The 23,860-nt window shown below is 32.4% G+C and overlaps 2 protein-coding genes across 4 annotated transcripts in view; one reads left to right on the top strand and one right to left on the bottom strand.

The window, feature by feature from the left end:
* LOC125048746 (E3 ubiquitin-protein ligase SINA-like 5) overlaps positions 1-5,778 on the bottom strand; it is a 39,976-nt gene extending 34,198 nt beyond the window's left edge. The window contains exon 1 of the mRNA XM_047647602.1: positions 5,625-5,778. Within this exon, the coding sequence (XP_047503558.1) occupies positions 5,625-5,648 (24 nt within the window). The 5' untranslated portion in view covers positions 5,649-5,778. The remainder of the gene's footprint in view (positions 1-5,624) is intronic.
* The window catches only part of LOC125048745 (adenylate cyclase type 2-like), a 136,884-nt gene that overhangs the window by 96,088 nt on the left and 16,936 nt on the right, over positions 1-23,860 (top strand). For all 3 annotated transcript variants that reach the window (XM_047647598.1, XM_047647600.1, XM_047647599.1), the window contains exons 6-9: positions 12,725-12,937; positions 20,505-20,632; positions 21,586-21,744; positions 23,195-23,327. In XM_047647598.1, the coding sequence (XP_047503554.1) occupies positions 12,725-12,937; positions 20,505-20,632; positions 21,586-21,744; positions 23,195-23,327 (633 nt within the window). The remainder of the gene's footprint in view (positions 1-12,724; positions 12,938-20,504; positions 20,633-21,585; positions 21,745-23,194; positions 23,328-23,860) is intronic.

Genomic DNA, 23,860 nt, shown 5'->3' with positions numbered 1-23,860 from the left:
AATGAGTTAAACAATCTTTCAAGCAGCTTTTGCGTCCGTCTCTCACTGACGGGGTCGTAGGCTAATTACCCGGTTGTGTACCAATGTGCTTTCTGTCAATGATCTGGCTGGTACGATGAAGAAAAATATCGTGAGGACTGACATGCTATACACGTGTTTCAGGCACAGAAGGTTATTAGAAATGATTACGCAACATATGTCGCACCACCATTGGTATGTATATGTAACTTTCGTTTTAAATTTACAGACAGAGTATCTAGTAAGTTATTGTCATTAGGAAATAATTACTACATATTTACTTTTCGAATTTCTTAAATTATTTTACGGAGTAGCCCTGAAAGCTAAGCCATAAAACTCTCATAATAATGACGTGGTCTATATATATTACGTATATAAGAAAAATGGTCTTCGTTTGAGGCTCCTGATCGTATCGAAATTCCAACGTTCCTTCATATTTATTGCTGTTTTACTTTTATGAAAATTTATACATACGGACTTCACCGCGGAAACATTCGGGGAGGCTTCCTAGAACCTCAAAACGTCAACATCTGTTAAAAACTCGATTTTCTAAAATTTTAAATTTTCTTAGCGGGAAGTTAAAAAGAAGAATAATAAAAATATGAAAAAATAATAATAATTAAACATACAATAATTTTATTTATTTCCTATTTTAATTCGCCTGGGAAACGGCTAGTTGTTTATATTTGTATATTAACGTTTTTCATTACGACCTCATTTAGTATGCAAAAAATATTCGTAAAGGATGGTTTTAATCAACCAAGTTTATGTTAATGTGTGTATCGTTTTTAATTTATTCTATTTCTCTTATTTCTGTTTTGCGCTAAAAACATAAGCTGTTATATGAGTCAGTAATAGTCCATTTTTATAACTTGACGATCCTTATCATTTATGGACAATCGGCTTTTGTTTTATCGGTTTATTGTGTCACGTGAAATTCCTAACTACGTACTGTTATAAAAATAATCTTTTGAGCTTGTAATTGATAGGTTATTAAGATACATCATCAACATCTCGTTATATAGGGGGTGATATGAACAATAGGTACATAATATTTAAATTTAGATACTGTAATGTTTTTTTTTAATTGATAAAAGCTTGCCAACGCTCGGAACACTGATAGATTAGTAAAAGAACCACAATATACAATTTTTAATGTGAGAGTAAACAATTCATATTAAACAAAACAATAAAGATGACAAAAAACTAAACAAAAATCGATGTTGGTAGCAAGAATAATAGTTATATTATTCTTTTTTAAATCCAATGTTTCTATACTAAAAGTCCTATGAATGATGTACAGTTAATAATTGCGTGAATTAGGCAATGTTTAGTTGGCAACGGGAAACATAACAATATTGTTTTATTTATATACAGTTATAATAATTTATTCTAAATAATTACTAGATGATTTTCTTCTAAGCGTATATCGGACACAATACCATCCGTATCACCTCAACGTTTCACAACTGAGCGTTTCTTGAGGCAATTTTTGCCGTGAACCACCACTATGTGGAATCAGTTGCCCATTGAAGTATTTCCGAAGCAATTCTACTTAGGGTTCTTCAAGAAAAGAGCGTACCAATTGAAAGGCCTTCTGGCAATGTAATGTCCATGGGTAGTGGTAATATCAGGTGAGACTCCTGCCCGTTTGCCTTTTAGAAACGATTTTTAGGTTTAAGGCAATGTCATTTTAACCGTCCTAAATGCGCAAAGGTTTATTCCAACTCAGTATGGAGAGTCGCGTCCTAGACCACTAAACGTTGTCTTATTTAAGTGCCAATATTTTGAGTAACATATACACCCATATTTTACGTAAAATGTATAAACAATTTTAATTGTATGTAATTTTTCGGAATTGCAGGAAATATGAGAGACTTGTTTATGCGAGTGGTGTGAATGAAGAAAATGTCGACTGTCCCATAAAGTTTCATCTTAACTTGTAAATTAATTAATTTTTGAGCGAGAAAAGAGACCTTGAAGTATAAAGTTAAAAAAAAATACATTGACAATAGACATCTTTCAATAAATTATTATTAAAATAGTCTTAATAATAATATATTCATGATAATGTATATGTCGCAGCCAACTAGCTTAGTTAGCCTGAAAGCTATTCAGCTGGTTGATCTAACAGCTAGGCAAATGACGTGGATCGATTACTTGCCCTAGGCAAATTAAGTTCTACTTTCGGCCACCTAGCGGCTAGCAAAGAAATATTTTTTACTTATGTCACATGATCACTTTATCGTACGAATGGCCTAGGCATTAGCCAGCCAGTTTATTAAATGTTGTTACAAACACTACGGCTATCTTTCAGGCCGCTAGTTAAACAGCTCTGTTTAGTTAAAGGGCTAGGCTGTTGATTGAAAGACTAATTAAGCTAGTTGGCTGCGACATCTATACAAATGATTTTGTAATAAAATTCCTTGATTGTGTGTGTAAGCACTATGTCTGTGTATGTGGTCTATTCTAATTTAGTACTCAAATTTATTTGAAAATCTTATTAATTCTACTAAGTGGATGGGTTTGTAAAATTAAAAAAATAATGTCTTGAGACGACTGATAATATTCAGGTTTTGTAAATAGTTCACACGAAACGGGTTGCAAAAAAAAACATTACATACAAGCTCGTGGTAAAACATAATATACTTTATCTTTAATATTTATAATTCATACCAAATGTTTGGTGATGTAAAAACATATTATATAATATGTTTTAAAGATACCGGTAAAAGGTTTTTATCCTGTCTATAGATTAATGCAGTATTTGATATAATATGATATGACACGCCAACAAGTAGGGCCTGCTTTTTGTATGCGTTTTTAGACTTATGGAAGCCCGACTAATTGTTGATCACTATTAAATATATCTTTTAATAATAATCTAATAGGATCAAATTAATTTATTGTTATCATTACTAAAAAACCCATTCTATGAATATATATTTGTTATCAATAATTAAACCTTACTTCGTTTGTTAAACTCTAAACATAACAATAAAATATACAGTATTTACAATTTAATTTTTTCTTAACCTACATAGTAATAATAAAAATATGTAATTAAAAATTAATAAAAAGAAAATTAAAACAAATTAAAAAAGTTTGGTCCCTGTGGCAGTGTACTTTTATTGCTGACAGCGTAATAATAATAGTTATCCTAAATAGATGACTGAATCTAAAAGATTTCTATAATATAACCCTTCTACCAGGTTTAGTGTTGGAACCAGCTGCTGCGGTATTATAAGCGTGGTATTTGTGTAAATAATGTTTTAGGATCTGAGATTATTATCCCTAGCTTAGCTCATGCTGCAAAAAATTCACACTATATCATTGCCAACTAAAACTATAATATTTTATATACATAAGTCTATGTTCCAAAATAATGACAGTTATAATAAATACCTAATACTAAAATTTATTACTGTAATATAATTGAAAACCTATAAATATGAATATAAAGCAGTGTTGTCGTAGATGCGATCCCCGGCTGTGCACCTGTGGACTTTCTTACTATGTGCGTATTTAACATTCGCTCGAACGGTGAAGGAAAACATCGTGGGGAAACCGGATTTCCTTAAACCCAAAAAGTCGGCGTGCGTCAGGCTCAGGTGATTGATCTACTTGACTATTAGATTGACAAATCATGAAAGATATACTGAAATCTGAGGCCCTGACTTAAAGGTTGTAGCTCCACTGATTTTTTTTATATGGATCTCGCTATTCGAAAAGCCTCCTTTAAGACATAAAAGCCAACAAACGAATCCTTATATTCAGTGCAAGAAATTAACAGACTAGAATTTAACTTATTTAGGTTTTCGATTAATGTTAAGTGATCAAAAATGATTGTAAAGGTTTTTTTGTGTTATATTTTACGGATTATGACCCGTTTCTTTCAATGTCAGATTCTTAATTACTTTCATTATGTAAAGCCATGCCTTTTATGAAAGGTCAAGTAATCTATATTGTACCATTTTATACGAGTGACACTTTTAAAGGTATTTTATAAATGACAGGACATTTACGATATTCTTGATGATGAGAGGGTTTTTTTTGGTTTTGTACATGGTTACATATAATTATCAAAACAATGTATACAAAATTTTGTAAAAACTATATACTCCTCCATATGAAGCTACATTTTTAAAGGATCCTTTCTAATAATTTGACTTTTTTGACTTTGATAAATAGTATATTTTCATTTTTCTTATCGAAATATATTATTTGTTTAAATGACATATAGTCACAAAGATTTGGCATTTGGTAATAAATGGTATTGATTTCACAATTATTACTATTAATGCCAAATATTTTCTCAGATATAAAATAATAGTTTTAGCAACATATATCTCAGAAAAAATATACAATTTCTAAGTAGAGAACGAACTGAGTGGTTTATTTCATGACTCAATTTGCTTCCTCATATGTGATTCAGAGAAATTTCAATTACTCTTAAATTTGAACTCATCGACACGTCATTGTGTTCTTAGAATTACGGTAACTTTATTACGAATATCATTTTCTAGGTTACCTAGTTGTTCACTGGTATAACGTTTAAGTAATAGCCCACGACAGGTGCAATTTCCGACTAAATAATTATTTGTTTCGGGTTCAAAAAGGCTTCAAAAATATAGTTCTATATCATGCATGTAGAGGAGACTTTGAAGATATACTTATTGAAAATGCTATTTAAATATTTATATGACTTTAAGGATTCTACCTAAAAAATAGATATCGTTGGCCTAGTGGCTTCAGCGTGCGACTCTCATACCTGAGGTAGTAGGTTTGATCCCCAATCGAACACCAAAGGAGTGTCTACTTTCTGTTTATATGGGCTACTAACAATCTCCTGTACGGTGAAGGAAAACATCGTGAGCAAACCAGTATGTTCCAAATTTAAAAATCGACGACTTGTGTCATACTGAAGTTTGATCACTTTCACAGATATATTTTGCGTTTTATTTTACCTTTTTGCTTTCTGATATCAGATGATCGGGGGTTACAAAGATATAAATACTGTAATAGGATATATGTAAAATAATCTAGAAACCGTGTTAGAAACTGAACAATCACATTACGTATTTAGAACAGGAAAAGTGATAGAAAGCGTACTACGTGATAATAATAAATAATATGCGGTAAACCAATCAGACATAAGATAGATTAAAATTTCATTTCGTATTTGGTTTAGTAGGTTAAAGAGGCTATAAAATAATTAAATGAGGTTACTTGGTTATAATTATCATAACGTACAAACTTTTATGATTTCCAAAAATATTTCTTTATAAATTTTAACATAATCTTTGGTTGTGACTTATGTGTAAACTTAAGTTTAAGGTTGTGTAAGCAAGGTAATCAAGTCCATACGATAAAGTAAATGTAATAAATTCAACCTTTCTGTAATGAATTATTTATTTGGTGTAAATTGATGCAATTGTAACGCACTCGTGAACAGTTAAATAGTGAATTTAGGATTATCTAATTTTAATTATTTATATTAAAATATTTTTTAAGCTATAGTACAAATGCAAAGAAAACAAAATTTAAAATCAATATCAAAAACTGTAAACAGAATATTACACGATAAAAATAAAATATACACTTACCAATCCTTGTATTCTCGGAAACATATTATTTATTTACCGTCACAAAGTTCACTAAACTTCACTATCACTCACAATAATTTCATAATCGAAAAGGAAGAACCGCAACACACGTGCGTCGAGCACAACGCGTCGAATGGTTATGATCGCTAAACGGTCGGTAGCAGCGCAAGCGCAGATGATTCATACGCAGTTGCAGACTGCGTAAAATAACTGTGCAACGTTACAGTAGATTCCGGAAAAGTTCAGTAGATTTTTAAATATGTATCTGTTGAATGACAACATTATGTATAAAATTATGACGATAGGGAAATGAAAATTGTTATTATATTATTTTTTGAGACAAGACAAAAGTCATGGACATTACCTCGAAAATAAGGAGACTTAAATGGAGATGGGCTGGACACATGATAAGGGGAAAAGACAAATGGAGTAAAATTGTGTTACAATGGTACCCTAGGGACGGCAAAAGGAGTAGAGGAATACCACAAAAAAGATGGAAAGACGACATGAGACAAGTAGCAGGAGTGATGTGGAACAGAGTGGCCCAAGAAAGATATGAATGGAAAAGGTTGAAGGCCTTTGCCGACTGGCAAACAGATCTGCAGAAATTAAGCAAGATTCAAATCTTTATATATATAATTCTTCTGTGAGTGTGTATGTCACTGAACTTCTCTCAAACGACTGGACCGATTTTGATGAAATTTTTTGTGTGTGTTCAAGGGGATCTGGGAATGGTTTAGATTCACAAATCAGCCCGCCAGATGGCGCTGCAGTCGGTACTTTCATATTTTGCTTTACTAATCGCTTGAAATATCATGCAGGACAACGTCTGTCGGGTCCACTAGTATTAGAATAGATTTTTTTTCAACCTTTTACTACAATAATGATCTATGTTTAACACACATATGTTTAGGTCGATATGAATAAAAGGCTATTTTTTTTTAAATTACGAACGACCGTTTAAACAGAAATTATTATTAAAACAGGCAAGTTTGTACTGTTTTTTAATAGCTATACTATACTCTATAAAAGTAAGTTCTCCTGCCAACCTCGATTGGATAATGTAGAGTCATTTTTCGATAACAGTGTTCAAATAAGATAGGCGGTGTTTGTAAACAATAATACTAATATATATTCTGATAAAGGTAGTTTATTGCTTCACTAAAGATTTATTTGCTCTTGATATAAGGACAAAATCTTTATAATACCTATTTAGTAATATACTCTACGTTATTAAATAAAACATTTATTGAGAAATGTCTAAGAGTAGTGTGCTACAAAGAATCTTACCAAATTACACAAAAAAGATAGAAACTGCGGGCGGAAGCGCTACATTTTTTTGACAGATAATATTTCCGAAACTATTCTTTTCGTAGCTATAATCTGTTCTTTTTTCCTACCAATCGAATATTAGTTTGCTTGCGAAAATTATAAAATATTTTAAAACTATAATCAGCTTCGCTATTCGTATCTGCTATGACAACATACGATAATTAACTATAATTGCTCGTATTAAGGACAAATAAATGACGATTTCTAATACAATTGCAATTGTTAGGGTTAATAAACGATAATTTACTGTAATTTTTTCTTTGTCACCAAAGACGTATTATTTCTATAATCAACGTAAGTCTTGCATTATAATTATGCAATTAATGGCCTAGTGGCTTCAGCGTGCGACTCTCATCCCTGAGTTCGTAGGTTCGATGCTCGGCTGTGCCCCAATGGCATTTCTTTCTATGTGCACATTTAACATTCGCTGGAATGGTGAAGGAAAACATCGTGAGGAAACCGGCTTGCCTTAGACTCAAAAAGTCAACGGTGTGTCAGACTGAGTTTCATCATCGGACGTCGAGGCACCTCACCTTCCGTCGTTCCACAACTGATCGTTTTTGCTGCGCACTAGCACTATGTGGAACTAGCTGCCCACTGAAATATTTCCTAACCAATTCGACTTAGTCTTTCAAGAGAAAAACGTACCAATTCTTAAAAGGCCGGTTTCCACTCGCGAGCTCCTTGGCATTGAGAGTGTTCATATTAAGCAACGCTTACCATAAGATGAGCCTCCTAAAAACATGGCTCTGGGTCACTTTCGTTTTCTACCGAGGTCTCAAATATTTCAGTCTTCATCACATTCCAAACTCTGAGGAGAACTTTGAGATCAACATCCTAAGTTATAACATAATATCCGTTTCGTAGATGTGATAAACAAACATTCATGTCTACATTATCGCTAACAGCCAGATAATATGCCAATGATAGACATTTTTTTAAATATTTAGAATAGACATAATGTAGGATTCAAACGGTGAAAGAATTTTTGAAAACCGTTTGTTGTTTTTGTGATTATTCGTTAAAACTGTTCAAACCTTTCCACTTGATAATATAAGGATAGATATATATATATAATACAATAGAGTGAAAGTGATGGCTTTGACATTTACGATATGATAAAACAAAAGTTTCCCCGGTAAAGCGAAATATATACGTCATGGGTATAAAACCAATGTACGTATAATATAAGAAAATAAACAGTTATTTTCCATAGAAATTGGAATTCCGCGTCCGTGTTTCATCCAAGGTAATATATTAACTGTATGTAACTGATATTTATAATTAATTTCTAATTGTTCATAATAATTTAATTGTTAAGTGATTACGTCAGTAATTTTACCAATTAGATAATAACGAAACATTGTTTACTTTTACACAGTGTATGCATTAATTGATTTTATAACTTGAACACGCATGTCTATTGAAAACGAAATTGCATTTAAATTTAAGAACATCAAATCATGTAACATCTGGGATTACTGGTGAAATGTGTAAAAAAATCAACACTTTCATAACGGTAAAGTATAATAAGGTCGTTTTTGATAAATGTCACAAACGATTTTAATGTCAAAGCAATCTTTACACTGATGTGTTAAAAGCTCGTAATAATTTTTGGAATAACTACTTTTAATTCTGGACAGACGTGCCCTCCAATAGTCCACATCTCACGTAACATCAGGTGTGGTTATGGCCAATCATCTGTCCAGTTCTGTATAAAAAATATAAACAAGTTTTTAATGGGACAAGGAACTAACGAACAGATCACTTAGAATAATGTGCACACCGCTGCCCATGGACCAGGAATCCATGGGCGGCGGCATCTATCTAAGATTAGATAAGATATTACTATTATAGAACTAATGACATACAATTAAACATAATTACAAAAAACCTATAATACTTTTAAAAATATGACCCTACATATAATAATTATATACCTCACATAAATAGTCTATCTTAATTTGCATACTTTTCAAAAATTAAGGAAATGTTGCATTACGTTTAATATTTTAAAATATTCAATTAGTAAATAAAACTTCACTTTCGCTGCTCATAAAATATTTTTGCCGACTTCCTTTAAATTATTTGTGTAAACAGTTTAAACAACAACACGTAGTTTTAAGAAATACAATTCTTGCAATAATCTTCGACAATGCCCTATTGTTTAGTTTTATGGCACTCCGGTTTAGTACCTCATTAGAGTATTTACCGCTACTAGGGTATTATTGATACTATTATTATTATTGATAAAATTTAAGCCTACTTAAGCGAAGCTAATCCCTCAATCTTCCGGGTATAGCAGGTATACACACTTTGAAATAAATTCCTATAGTTTTTATAATTTATAAATTGACTTTTTACTTTGTTCGTGTTTCTTATCTTTGCCTTTAAGTTATTGTTACATTAAATCTTATATTTTTTTTCTTAATTACCCATGTATCAGTGTGCCGAGCGCTTTTATATATTGTACTACTATATTTTTATTTATTAACACTTCGTTGTACGTACAGAAATATAATACAATTGACATAATTAAATAAAAAGAAGGGCAACTGGCGGCCTAAGGTAAGAGCAAGAAGTGCAAAAATACTTAAGATATATAGTTATGTAGACAAAACTAACGGAGCAGAACAAAGCAATTAAAACATATTATGTAAATATTGAACAGGACAATATTAAAAAGGGCATTAATTATATGATATACGTCATTAGCAGAGATTTTACGCTATTACTACTGAAGTTTTAAGAATGTATTGTCATTAAATTGTTGTTGTTGTTTATTTATATAATTTTATCTTGGTTCCTATTTTGGTTTTGTAGTGATACAAAGAGATTTATTATACGTATACATATAATTGTTATTTTTTTAAAGTTGAAACAGAAATATAGATTTCATACCCATGTAATTTATAACCATGTTAAGACATATAATTATAAGTTTTTAATAATTAATTTTGTTGTCAAGTAATTTTGTATAATAATTATAAGTTTTTAAATGCAACTATCAATCAACAATCTATGGGCGGCGTTTTCACTTAACAGTAGATGAGCCCCCTGCAGAGGCTAACTTTTTAAGTACTTAGGGAGTTAAAAAATAAGTTCATACTATTTTATAATTATATATCTTGATTTGTTAAAAAGAGTTAAACCTGTTGACTTTATTTTGTTCAAAATTGTTATATATATATGTAGTCTTCGGGTCTAGTTCCAGATAACGCGATATTAATTTAAATTTGTCTATCATGCGCTGCATTTGCCTTCCTTGATATAGATAGCACACATAGATTAGACCAATTTGAAATCGATATCAAATTATTTAATTTATAAAATTTCATTTGTTTATTTATCGACTATCTATGTATAATTTACTGACATAGATTAATGCCCTGATTTCGTTTTCCATGCGTTATCTCTTTTACCGTCAAAATAATGATTAATTGATTCTAAACAATTGAGTATGTTACATTTGTTATTACTGGTAGATGCCGATTAAGACTTTCTTTACTGATGGCCTGTTCTGAACAGAAACTGAAATACTGAAAAACTGAAATATATATTATATTAACTCTATTACATCGTAACAATTACATTTAAGAATTCAATGTGTATCTCCAGTATTGATAAAACACTCAAGTGGAGTGAGCTTGAGTAATTATTTTGCTCAGTTGTCTTCGGTTTGTTGATTATCTCATAGATACGTTATCACAGTCTTTGTTTAAAATGACCAGCGTCGTTATATTATCTATGTAGACTAACGAGAAATTAAATAAACTAGATTTTCGATGATCTTTAAGTTAAAGTATATTTTAATCTATTTGGTAATTTTTCCTATATTACATAAATCTCTAGACTGGGAACAAACTTCAAATGTTTATCGTGAATAAATTATTGGGTAATCGTAAATTACTAAAGTGTTTAGGATCTCTGCCCTAACATCTTTTAAAAATCTTCTACATAAACATTTCTTAACCATATCCTATCCTGCTTAATCGACTTGTAATTCTTGTATTTCTTAATCTTTGCATCGCAATTCATGAAACCGTGAGATTAGCTTTTTAGTTATTTTTTTTTTGTATTATTAGAAAACCTGCTTGCCTTAGGAGGCTGATCACCTACTTGCCTATTAGATTTAAAAATGATCATGAAACGGATTCCGAAATCTGAGGCCAAGACCCTAAAGAGGTTGTAGCGCCACTAATCTTTTTGTTGTTGTAAAATAGTATACTGATACGCTCATATTTGTCTAATTAATAAACAGCTAATTAGCAATAAATTAAGTAATTATTTTAAATAAATAATTAAACCACATCCTTTTACATCTGAGGTAATTTATTTATATAAAGCTATTTAATTACCCTAAAACATTAAATTAGAATATTCATATTTCACTATTTATGAGTCAGAAGCTGACTTAAATTAGGTTTGGAAAAGAGCGTACCAATTCTTAAAAGGCCGGCAACGCACTTGCGAGGCTCCTGGCAATGTGTGTCCATGGGCGGCGGCATCACTTAACATTACGTGGGCCTCCTGTTGGTTTGCCTCCTGTTATATACAAATTCTGGGTAGGGCATGTTAGATTGTCCATCTCCGATCTGTTACTAATCGGCTTGCTTATCTTTTTATAAGGACTTTTAGTCACTATGCTCATTTCTCCAAGTGTACCAACTATGGAGATTGTTTTGACGAATTGTTTAGGTTGATCCCACTGCTTCTATTAATCACAGCACTATCAAATGATGCAACGGCATAATTTCAAATTTCGCGTCCATATGCTGCGGTAGTTGGCTTTTCTAGTCTACCTGCTAGGTCTAGGTTCTTATGTTTTTAGGGTAAACCCCGTCCAACGTTGATTATGGTTTGGTGCAGCCCCTTTACGGCGATACCTTTAACACCATCCTTACATTTGATTAAAAAACAAAACATAATACTTACAGAATACAATCAAGTACAAATGAGCTGTATTAAATAATTTAACTAAGATTACAAAAACTTTATCTTAACACTCAAAATATTTCATCTTGTCTTTAAAAGCTTGGGATTAGCTTCGTTACTTGAGTCTGACACTGAAACTTCATCCAGGTCGATTAAAATCCTGCTTTTAATATAAAAAGTTTGTGACGGGCGAACTTGTCAGCGACAAATAGGGATTTCATTATTATCAAGTTTCGTTTGGTATAGAAGAAAGCTTTGTATTCTTAAATTGCTTTTTGCAGCTGAGGTTTGTTTAGTCAAGAGGGCAAAGAAATTCTACACAAAGAAATGATGAGAATTTAAGGCTATTAATTGTATGTTGCTGTCTATAAAGCTTTTTAATGTAACAGGAGGCAAATGGACAGGAGCTCACATTGCCAGAAGGCTCGCAAGTGCATTGCCAGCCTTTTATTAATCGGTACGCTCTTTTCCTGAAGGATCCTAACTCGAATTGGTTCGGAAATACTTCAGTGGGCTGGTTCCACATAGTGGTGGTGCGCGGCGCGGTGGTGAACTTCTTACGCACACTGGAGATGCTCCTGAGACCTAATATGTAGTTACACAATTCGTTCACTCACTCACTCACTCACATGCACCCACACACTCAGTCATGCACTCATGCGTGTTGGAAACAGTGGAATAAACAAAATAATTTAAATGATATACAAATGGATTTTTTAAATAATTTCTTATGTTTCGTTTGTAATTTTTTTTCATTCGTTATGCATTCTTGTCAATTTACCACGGTAAGGATTGTGATTTTATAAATAAAATCTTTCATATTTTGTCTACAGGTAAAACGATCCATAATGTTGAAAATGGCTGATGCGTGCGTAGATAGCAGCAAGCAGACACGCTTCCATGAAATGCACGTGCAAAGACATAACAATGTCAGCATATTATACGCAGATATCGTCAACTTCACGCCGTTATCTGAGAGACTCAGTGCTTCAGACTTGGTGAAGACACTGAATGAACTATTTGGAAGATTCGATCAAATTGCGCAGGTTAGTTTCCATAAATTTCCATATATTTCTGTCTGTTTTATCAAATGTATCCGCAATATACTTTTGTAAGCGTATTGACCGTATTGATAAATTAAAAATTCAATACAAAAATATCTGTTTTTATCACGACCGTTCTATCAGACAAATTTGTTTTGTCTAATGTTATTAGGGGTCGTGAGTAGGTACATAGTTGGCGGCCGTACATTACATAGTATTAATTTACACTTCGTTACCATAATATACAAAATCATACATATAAAAAAACATAAAAAAACAGGATACATAATTTATTAAGGCATAACGTATTTTAATTCATGCATGTATATTACATTCGAAACAAGTTTACAACTGTTTATTAATGTCACGATAAGAATTGACGTCAACATTTATATTTATTAATAAGAGCAGTGTTGGCCAAGCGGCTTCAGCGTGCGACTCTCATACCTGAGGTGGTAAGTTCAATCCCCGACTGTGCTTAATAGTGTCTATGTATTTCTGTTTATGTGCACATTTAACATTCGTTCAAACGGTGAAGGATAACATCGGGAAAACCCGGCTTTCCTTAGACCCAAAAAGTCGGCGTGTGGCACAGGATGCTGATCACCTACTTGCCTATTAGATTGACAATGATGAAACACATACAGAAATCTGAGGCCCAGACCTCAAAAAGGTTGTAGCGCTATTGATTTTTATTTAACACAAAACCAAAGCAGATTTAATAAGGCATTTAAAGCTGCTGTAAAAAAGTCTTAAAATTAATTGAACTTGTTAGTCTCGACAAAAGGGTTACTTTAGCAAATACACTAATGAAGGTTTATTAGGTTTGTATAGAGGCTGTTTGCTTTAAACTTAATGAGGTTTTAGACAAATAGCATTCAAAGGAAAATCTTAATTAACGTGATATAAAGGGGTTAAGTTTGACGATAAAAACGCATCAGCTGGTTGGTGGAACATTTACATTAGGTCTGGGCCCTTAGATTTCTGTATCTGTTTCATGATTATTTGTCAATGTAATTGACAAGTAGGTGATCAGCCTCCTGTGCCTAAGATTTTGGGTCTAAGGCAAACCGCTTTCCTCGCGATGTTTTCCTTCACCGTTTGAGTGAATGTTAAATGCGCACATAGAAAGAAAGTCCATTGGTGCACAGCCGGCTATCGAACCTACGACTTCAGGAATGAGAGTAGCACGCTGAAGCCACTAGGCTAACATTGCTGCTTTGTTTTGTGTTAGCCTTACAAATTACTCAAAAATATATTTCAATCGGTTAAGGCAAAGTAGCAGTTTTATACTAGATTACTAGCTTGATCTACCTAGACTGACTAGGTAGGTTTTAGACAATGAACCTTCGCTACCGCGGTTATGAAAAAAAATATTTTTTCGTAAGCGCAGGCAATTGACCTACGTGAGCCTGAAGAAGAAATCTCTCAGATCGTTCTGGTATATATTGGACTCCGGACTCCTCACAGAATGTGTTCTTTGATTTTAGAACGTCGCCCTGTTTTCGTACTCCTCTTCTGCTTCATTTAAGAATAAATTAAAATATCCTTTTTCCTTTGCTTCGTATTATTTTTTCATTAACAATGAAGTAATTAGTATTTTTGACGTCCTCTCTTAATATTATATCAACTTCATTCTGTTGTCATTTTTGTATATCATTTATTTTGTATTTGAGAAATTGTTTTGGAATACATTCCATAAATTAATTTTATACTTTTTTCTGTTGTAGTGATGTATCTGTTTTCTAATAAATAAATGTATATAAAATTGAACACCATAAAAAGACCCAAAAAATCGATAGACCACCACCACCTTGGTTCTATCGCATTTTTGGGTCTATTAAATCAATATAAAATTATTTACAGTTATTAAGTTTACAGTCTCCTTCAAACCGACACACTGACTATCTATTTTAAGATTACTAGACTAGACTCAGGTTCGTAGCCCGGTTGCTATTGAACATTGATGTCATTGCATCAATTTTAAATTAATTGCTTTATTAATACGTTAAATGTCCCACAATTAATATTTTATGGATGATTTTAAATTTTTAAATAAGACTAAAGTAAGACTAAAACTATAAAGTTTATTCGGATAGTGGATGACATCTATGTAATTATTTTTAATCAAAATCAAAATAATTTATTCATATAGGTAACACAATGTACACTTATGAACGTCAAAAAAGAAATATTACATTAAATGCTTCTAATTTTACATTTACTGCCAGTTCTCAAATTAAGGGCATGAAACAGACGAGAAGAACTACCAATAAACTCTCCGCCACTCTATTTAATCGCAAAGTTTTTACACAATGTTTGAAAGGAGCTGCAACCATTACATCATGTTCCGCACCATGCTGTCGTCTGCTCCGCAGCATAATGCTCAGCCAGGGTCAACCACAACATACACACACATTACACACGTAAAATGTACCTAATTCCTTAAAAAAAGTTTTTGTTATTTTTCTTTCTTTTTTTTGATTATTATTTTGTGTGTTTCTGTGTGTGTGTGTTTCGTTAGTATTAAATGTTATGTCTATGTCAATTAAAAAAGTAAATATTTGCCCATTCTTCTCCATATGAAACTACATTTGGAAGGGGCAATTTTTAAATATTTTAACTTGTAATTTTAACTTTCAAAAGTGCCTTTTTATAGGCCGAATTGAAATAAATGATTTGACTTGACTTGTTAAGACTTACAATCACGTCCAAGCAAGCCCAGTACGGTTAGAAAAACCTACTTCATATAAGATATAATTTCTTGATTAAAACAAAATAAAGGGAAAACAAAGTTATTGTAAACGAAACAATAATTTACTAATTTAATTTTACGACACTTTACAAGGATTTGTTATTTCAGAAAGTTGTAATCTCAACTCCTGCAATAATTTTCTAATTGGGTAGTTGTAAAGTATCCCATCGGCTTTATAATTAAAATAAACAATAACGTTTTGTTTGGAATTTCCAATGTTCTAATCTAAATTTAAAGTTAAAACAATAGAAAACTCACTCACAAAAACAAACTAAATGTGTTTATTACTCAATATTATTTACGTGAATAGGCATATATAATAAATTGTTTAATGAATATAAACGTGAATTTATAACATTACTAGCTGTTCCCTGCCACGCTACGCTGTGGTACATTGTGATTAAATGGTTGAAAAATAAGAAACAAAACAAAGAAAACATTTCATATAACTTTTATTTTGCAATACTTGTGGAAAAAATAATGAAAAAAATGATTAAAAAAATAGATAAAAATCCTTGATGCGGATTATATATCATGCTAAAATTTCAGCTCGATCGGTGCAGAACTTTTTGAGTTTTTGAAGCGTACACAAACCAACATAAAATTTATATAACGGAAGTTTGGTTACATGATCTGGAATTTTAATATCTGTATACATTCCCATAAATAAGTGAGCAGTTTTATGAAGTCTGAATGCTGGGAAAGCATGTCTATTTCTACTATATGTGGGCCTCTTTAGCCTATTCACCAAAACCTCACAGATGCCTCCAGCTCGCCAATGGGTGGAGATAGGTTCAGCTATTTCTTTACCCCCGTCAAATGCGAATGTCACAACGCTTAGCTTGACTCTGTTCACCCAGCTAAGTTGTGTAATAATTAATTTCAGTAGTTTAATATTGTGTTACGTATTTGCAACTCGACTGCTAAAGTCAACATTGTCTTAGTGCATGTAGTTTGGCAGTTATATCAACTTGAGAACTCTTACAAACTATAAATTTGGAAGGCTGATTCAGTACTTTGGTAACTTGTAGTTCTTTGTTCTTTGTTTAATACCTCCATAAGCTGTGATATAAAGAGACTATTTTCCTATAGTGGGAGTTACTGTCCTTCATACGACAACAGAATATTGGCTATTTATAAATTGAATTAATAAAAGAAAACAATTAGACAATACAAGCTTTACAATGTAATCTACATTGTTAAACAAAACATACGAAACAGAAAACATAAGTCAATTAAGTACATTAATAGATAAAAAAAGAAAACTTAAATTTGACATTAACGTTAGCCTTAGTTGAGCGTAGAGGCGGAAAATAATAAACTTCGATTTTGTTCCCTTTGGAGTAGAGACTCTTGGGCCGTGGGGTTCAAGTGCACAGGCGCTAATTAAATATTTAAGTTGGCGGCTGGTAGATAGTACAGGTGACCGCAGCTGGAGCTTTGCACGCTCAACGAATAAATATCGCAATACAGCGAGGAAATGCTGCCAGCGTTAAAGATATATTGCCACAGGGACCAAACTTTTTAAATGTGTCTTTTTATTAATTCTTAATTATTTTTATTTTTACTATAATAAAAATAATAAAGAATTAATAAAAAGAAAATTCTAAATACTGTATACCATTACACAACATTAATATTATAAAGAAAAAAGAATTGTTACTACTGCTAAATAAAGTCAGTCTTAAAATATTTTCTCACACCCTCTTTGGTAAGCTGGAAAATTCCACATCTTCATAAATTGTATTGTAGTTAGCTAAATAAACGTGTGTGTACTTATGTACACGCGTTAGAAGTTATACTTCTTTGGCGTAACAAGATAAAATAATTATTCTACGTTTGTAGAAAAAAACGACACTCACAATAGAAAAAACTAAAATGTTGACTATAGCTAACTTCAGGATTACGGTTTTTGTGTGACGGCGTGCGCGCTCATCGTAAAAATTTACTCTCACCTTTTTCCTAACGCGCCATAAGAAGTATAACTAAAATAAATACTTTGTGTTCGTACGAGGCACATGGAACAGCTGTTATTATGAATATCTAATTCTCAATATCGCATTGGGATTCTTAAAAAAAATTGGGACAGCAAATAGGGGTCTATCTCTCCGCCCATTAATAGCAAACATAGTAAATATTACTGACTTCGCCGAAATTCGAATAAAATATTTCCACGAATCTGCATTACTATTGAAATATTAAAAACTAAGACTAAATCTTATTTTATTAGGAACACAATGCAATTAGTACTCATTAGGCAAGAGTAGGTACAATTCTATAGCAAAAAGGGCGAAAACTTTGTTAACCGTAAGTGCAAAAGCGCCGACTTATACCTGCGCCGTCTTTTGTTTATTGAACAATCTGTTTCAACGATACCGTTACAAATGTTATGATTTACAACAAAGATAAACCAAAAGATAAATCTATGAAAGATGCGGCTTGCTCTAAAGTTCTCAAATGGTATAAGAACATCTCTGAACACACTTTACCATTCTTTTTAATTCTTTATTTGTTTTCCTGCTTTGCTTCACATTTCAAAATCTATATAACTATATATATATAACTATATCATAACTAGCGGACCCCACAGACGTTGTCCTGCATGATATTCCGAGCGATTGATAATTAAACAAAGTATGAAAGTACCGACTGCAGCGCCATCTGCCGGGCTTATTTGTGTATCTAAGCCATCCAGGGCTCCACCCAAACGCATACAAAAAAAATCATTCAAATCGGTCCAGCCGAAGAGGAGTTCAGTGACATACACACGTACAGTAGAATTATATATATATACGTAAGCTATCCTATATTTTAAGTTAGATCACACTGCACACGGTGTTCAAATTTGATTGAATTCGGTCAAATAGTTTAGGAGTCCATAGCGGACAAACAACGTGACACGTAATTTATATATATTAAGATTAATTCCGACGATTTTAATCACCGACACTTAATTAATGTGATAATCAGCTCGTCAAATAAATTATTCATTACGAATATTGCTACTAAGAGCGCATCAGTAACAATTAATATGGCTTTAATTAATATTAGTAATCAGCTTGATTGCACTGTTTAATCGTAGATGAAATTACATTACTGTGCTAAACTGTGCCTGAAGTTATGTACTTTATTGATAATGAAGAACTCTTTCATCTCTGTCTGTCGAATTGTGATGATAAGAGACAGGTTCTTAAATTAAAACAAAGCACTAACATTATAACAATGTGTAAAAGAAGACGAAACGTTTAAATTTTTCAACAATCGCAGGGAAAAACTAAACGCCTGAAATAAAATTGTTTCTTTTTGTAAGATTTTGCGGATTGATTTTTAGCAGGAGCAATTAAACTTGTATACATTAGTTCTTATAATGAATAAATTGTGATTAGACAACAATTACATGGACCACCTGAATGGTCATTAATTTTCATTTAGCAACACAATAGCTCTTTGTTGCGCAGTATTTCTTTTCAGAGTAATTGGGTTATAGAGAATATCAAAGTAAAGATAAAGGCGCAATTTTTTTGAAAGTACCTATAAATATTTAATAAATCGACAGTAAAAATCCCATTGTTATATTACTAATATCGTAAATTGTAGTATATTTTATGTCTCAAACATTACATATTATTGAATGAAGTTGTGTCTTCTGTAGGAACGCGAATTTAAAAACCTGCGTACCGCTTTTTTGTACGAGTTTACCAATAAGTAGTGAGATTCCAGATGGTTTAGATATTAGAATTTATTATGAAATTAGGTTAATTGACTGAATAAAAGGATTATTAGTGAAGTGGCAGCAAATCTAGCCAAAATACACGCAAACAAGAGATAAATAAGGTTAGGTTTAAAATGGCTGGAAATCTTGAACAGTCCGCTTCACGAGACACTTTCTTTTTCGAACTAGCGAATTGTGGTTCGTCTCCCGGTGGAGGTCTTTCATGGGAGATAAAGCCTCTAATTATTTATAGAATGAGTATACTCCTCCCTCAAAGGCCGGCAACGCACACCTAAAATGGGTGTCCACGGTCTGCGATGACCCTTTTTGAGTGTCCCGTAGGCTCGTTTTTATACTATAAAAAACCTACCTTTCTTATAATTAATTACACTACTAATTTACAAATATTTTCAGCATAGTGTTTTTTTGAGTTATGAAAATCCATTTAAAAAAGCTTCTTTAACGTATGGCCAGCTCAAAAGCATGTCAAACGTTGAGTAAACGTAAAGGAAAAATAATCGCGTAATTTTTATCTCTGTGTTGTTCTACCCTGTTGCTTATCATGAGTGTGGACATGATAGACACTCTTTGTTCCCGACAGCTATTTTACTGAACACCAAGTCCTTTTACCGATAAGAGCACGTCAGATATCAACTTTCTGCATCGTAAATTATGGAATTCAGATGAGAAAAATACGGAACTGTTCGACTTTAAACAAGGATTCATGTTAAATCCTTTGTAAGGTGTATGTTAAATCGGAAACCGAATGTTATTGGAACCTATTTTTCTTAAATAAAAAATACTTATGTTTCATAAATTCTCTCTACGATATTTTAATTTTAAAAACATAATTTCTATAAGGTAAGTCGCCCTCCCTCTCTCTCAATCGGTATCAATCGCTCTATCCCTTTTCTTCGACAAAAACGCTGCACATCTTCGTGACGCTAATATTATTATTATTGCGTTTAATCCGTAAACATTTTACCCTCATGCGCCTAAAGAAGTTTCACTTCAATAAAGTGTTCAATGCGTCACGCATAAGCCTACACTGCTCTCAACATATATATCGTCTTTGGTGCAGTTTAAAATTTTCATTGTTCCAGGAGAATCAATGTATGAGGATTAAGATCCTGGGTGATTGCTATTACTGCGTTTCGGGACTTCCGGTGTCGCGGCCTAACCATGCCTACAACTGTGTCAATATGGGCTTGCTAATGATTGACGCTATACGGTATTTGCCTGTTTTTTTTTTTGTTATTCCTGTATTAGGTCATTTGACTAAGTAAATATTTTGATTAACCTTTTTGTAGATAGAACGTGAAAAATACGACACATTTTATTTTTTATTGACTTCAAATGGGTCAAATTTGTCGCTTTTTCGATGGAGACTTTTTTAGTAGCAATACTTATGAAATGTCAGAATTCTACGGAATTAAAACTCAGGGTATAAATTGCTTGACGCTGTTAGATTTTTGAAACTTTTCTACAATATTACAACATGACCTGTTAGCCTTAATTGAATTAAGGCTTTTATCAAATTTAAAGGATTTTTTTAATGATAATAAATAAATGATTGAGTTAGGGAAAGATAGCTTGTATAAAAAGTAAATAAATATATATAATTACTTTATCTTTGTTTTTTAATAAATTTTAATGCGATACAATAAAAAATATATTTATTTCTGTTCATTAATAATATTAAATACAATTCATTGACTTATAGATTTTGTCAGTATTGTTTTTGCAATTAGTAGTGAGTTGATAAGTTATATCAAACCATATACACCAAATTTAATAATAAAATACAGTATTAAAGATAAAATAATATCTTTTGCTTAATTATTACTACCAGCAGGTCTCATCTGCGTATGGTAGTATATTTGTTTAAATATTTTGGATATAACTTTACCTTAAGCAAAGCAGGGATATAGTAGAAGGGTTTTTGAAATAGCTTCTAGTTTATTTATTTTCATCTTTATAATATTATTATTATACATACCTAAAATATGTAAAAATAAACAAGTGGTACCTTGTAGGTTTTCATTATATTTTTTTCTGTAATAGGCAAGTAGTTGATTAGCCCCTATTAGCCCCGACGATTTGGGCCTAAACCACGCTGGTTGCCTCACTATGTTTTCCATTACCGTACTAGCGAGGGTTAAATGAGCACATTTATTTTTTCAGCTTCGTCCGTGAAGCAACAGGCTTTAATGTCGATATGCGAATCGGCATCCACACAGGTAATGTTCTGTGCGGCGTGCTCGGTCTCCGAAAATGGCAATTCGACGTCTGGAGCGATGATGTCACATTGGCAAATCATATGGAGTCTGGTGGGATCGCTGGGTGAGTTTATACAGATAAAGTTAATATCGAAACTGCATATGATAATTATAGGATGGATATTCCTGAAGGCTTTTACTATTTTTTTTTTACTAAGTATTATTATATTCCGTTTCTTTCGTTTTTTGCGACTGAGGCGAAAACTAGCTGCTGTGGTCTCTGGCAGAATGACCAGCGCTATTGAACATTCTGCTCCTCAACATAATGCTGAGCCAGGGCCAAATACAGCCACAGCACACACGCATTATACACAATTGAAACGAACCGAATGGATTTTTTTATACCTCTCATTATATTTTTTATTTAATTTCTTTCTTTGATTATTGTTATTTTGTCTGTGTGGGTTTTTGTTAGTAATAAAATATGATATGTCTATGTCTAAAGATGAAAATATTTCTTAGAGCATATTTCTTAATTACCGTTCTTTGTAAGTGTCCCTTCACTCTGTTTAAGTTTTAAAACGCGTAGAGTACGTAAATTTGTATGAAACTTAGCTTTTACGTAAGTTTAACGCCAAATGGTTCTAGTCAGAACTTAGTCATAAGGAGGGTTTTGGGTAATATATAACAAGTCTGTTAAGTGCTTCAGGTGATTATGTTGGTGTCAAAGGTGCAATTCCTGTGTGAACTTGTACCCATTTCAAACAAAACTAAATATTTTTGTTTCATTTCTGAGCAATGTTCATATTTTCCTCTAGATTATAGAATGTTAAAGGAGTACGAAAACTAGCATTAATGTTATCAAAACGTTGCCTACAAAAGGATATTTATGTGTCAGAAACATCGTCACTCCATCGATACGGACATCGTTTAGTGGGCGTCATGTGGGTAAATTGCGAGTACAAAAGACACTAATAATCATCGTACAATATTTGATTTAGATTGATAACCAATAACCGACTGACTGTCTCGATTATAACATTTACAGAAACTCCGCGTATTCCCTGACATTAGAGGCAAGGGCCGGTCCTCGCAATTAAGCGATCCCTACCAAGCAACTATAATACCTTATTTGAAGAGGTGTTGCAAAAAATAGAATAGCTTGTTTGGTTTATGAGTAAAACATACTTCATTATTATCGACTTATATTAAAATAAATAAATCAGTAGCGCTACAACCTTTTTTAAGTTTGGGTCTCAGATTGCTGTATCTGTTTCATGAACATCATTGTCAATCTGATAGGCAAGTGATCAGCCTCCTGTGCCTGACACACGCCGTCGTTTAGGTCTATGGCTAGCCGGTTTCTTTACGATGTTTTCCTTCACCGTTCAAGCGAATGTTAAATGTGCACATTGAAAGAAAGTCCATTGGTGCACAGCCGAGGATTGAACCTACGACCTCAGAGATGAGAATCGCACGCTGTAGCTACGAGGCCAACACTGTTCATCGATTTTATTAACAATATTAAATGCACATTTAATTCGTATCTTTAATTAAAATTCATGCTGTTACAGACGTGTTCATATAACAAAATCAACAATGCTGCAACTTGCTGGAAAATTTGAGGTGGAACCAGGTGATGGAGCTTCCAGAGAAGGATACTTGGCTGATCACAAAGTGGAGACATATCTCATTGTACCTCCCAAGGTAATGTAGATTAACAGGTGAGCTGAAAAGTTTATAGGCTAACATAGATCTTTTAAAATCATATTAATTTAATAATAGCGCCATCTATATGTCAGCCTAAGTTAAGGATAAAGTTAAAGTTAAAGGCCTGCAATGCACTCGCGAGACCTCTAGCATTGAGAGTGTCCATGGGCGGTGGTATCGCTTAACTTAATTAACGCTTAATAGCTCAGGTAATTTTTTTGCTCCTGCCCGTTTGCAAAAAAAAATTCTATAAAAAAAAGCCTACGAATTACTGTCGTGACAGCAGTATTACGAAATTACGCTTATCCAAAAAAGTTTAGTGGCACCAATCGAAACTCAAAAATACCAATCCCCTTAAAAAGCGCTAATTAATTTTGTAAGCGTTGAAAATTTCAAAATATTAGTAAATCTACTGCTAAACCTATTTATTATATTATCAATTCGCGTAAAACAAAGTATAAATTTAATACGTTAATAATGTATTAAGTTAATACGCTAGTAAAATGTTTTCTTGCAATGTTCGTACAAAT

The sequence above is a fragment of the Pieris napi genome, chromosome 4 (assembly GCF_905475465.1).
Source record: "Pieris napi chromosome 4, ilPieNapi1.2, whole genome shotgun sequence".
NCBI classification, from domain to species: domain Eukaryota; kingdom Metazoa; phylum Arthropoda; class Insecta; order Lepidoptera; family Pieridae; genus Pieris; species Pieris napi.
Note: the sequence above shows the minus strand (reverse complement) of the source record. Positions and strands in the feature narration are given on the sequence as shown.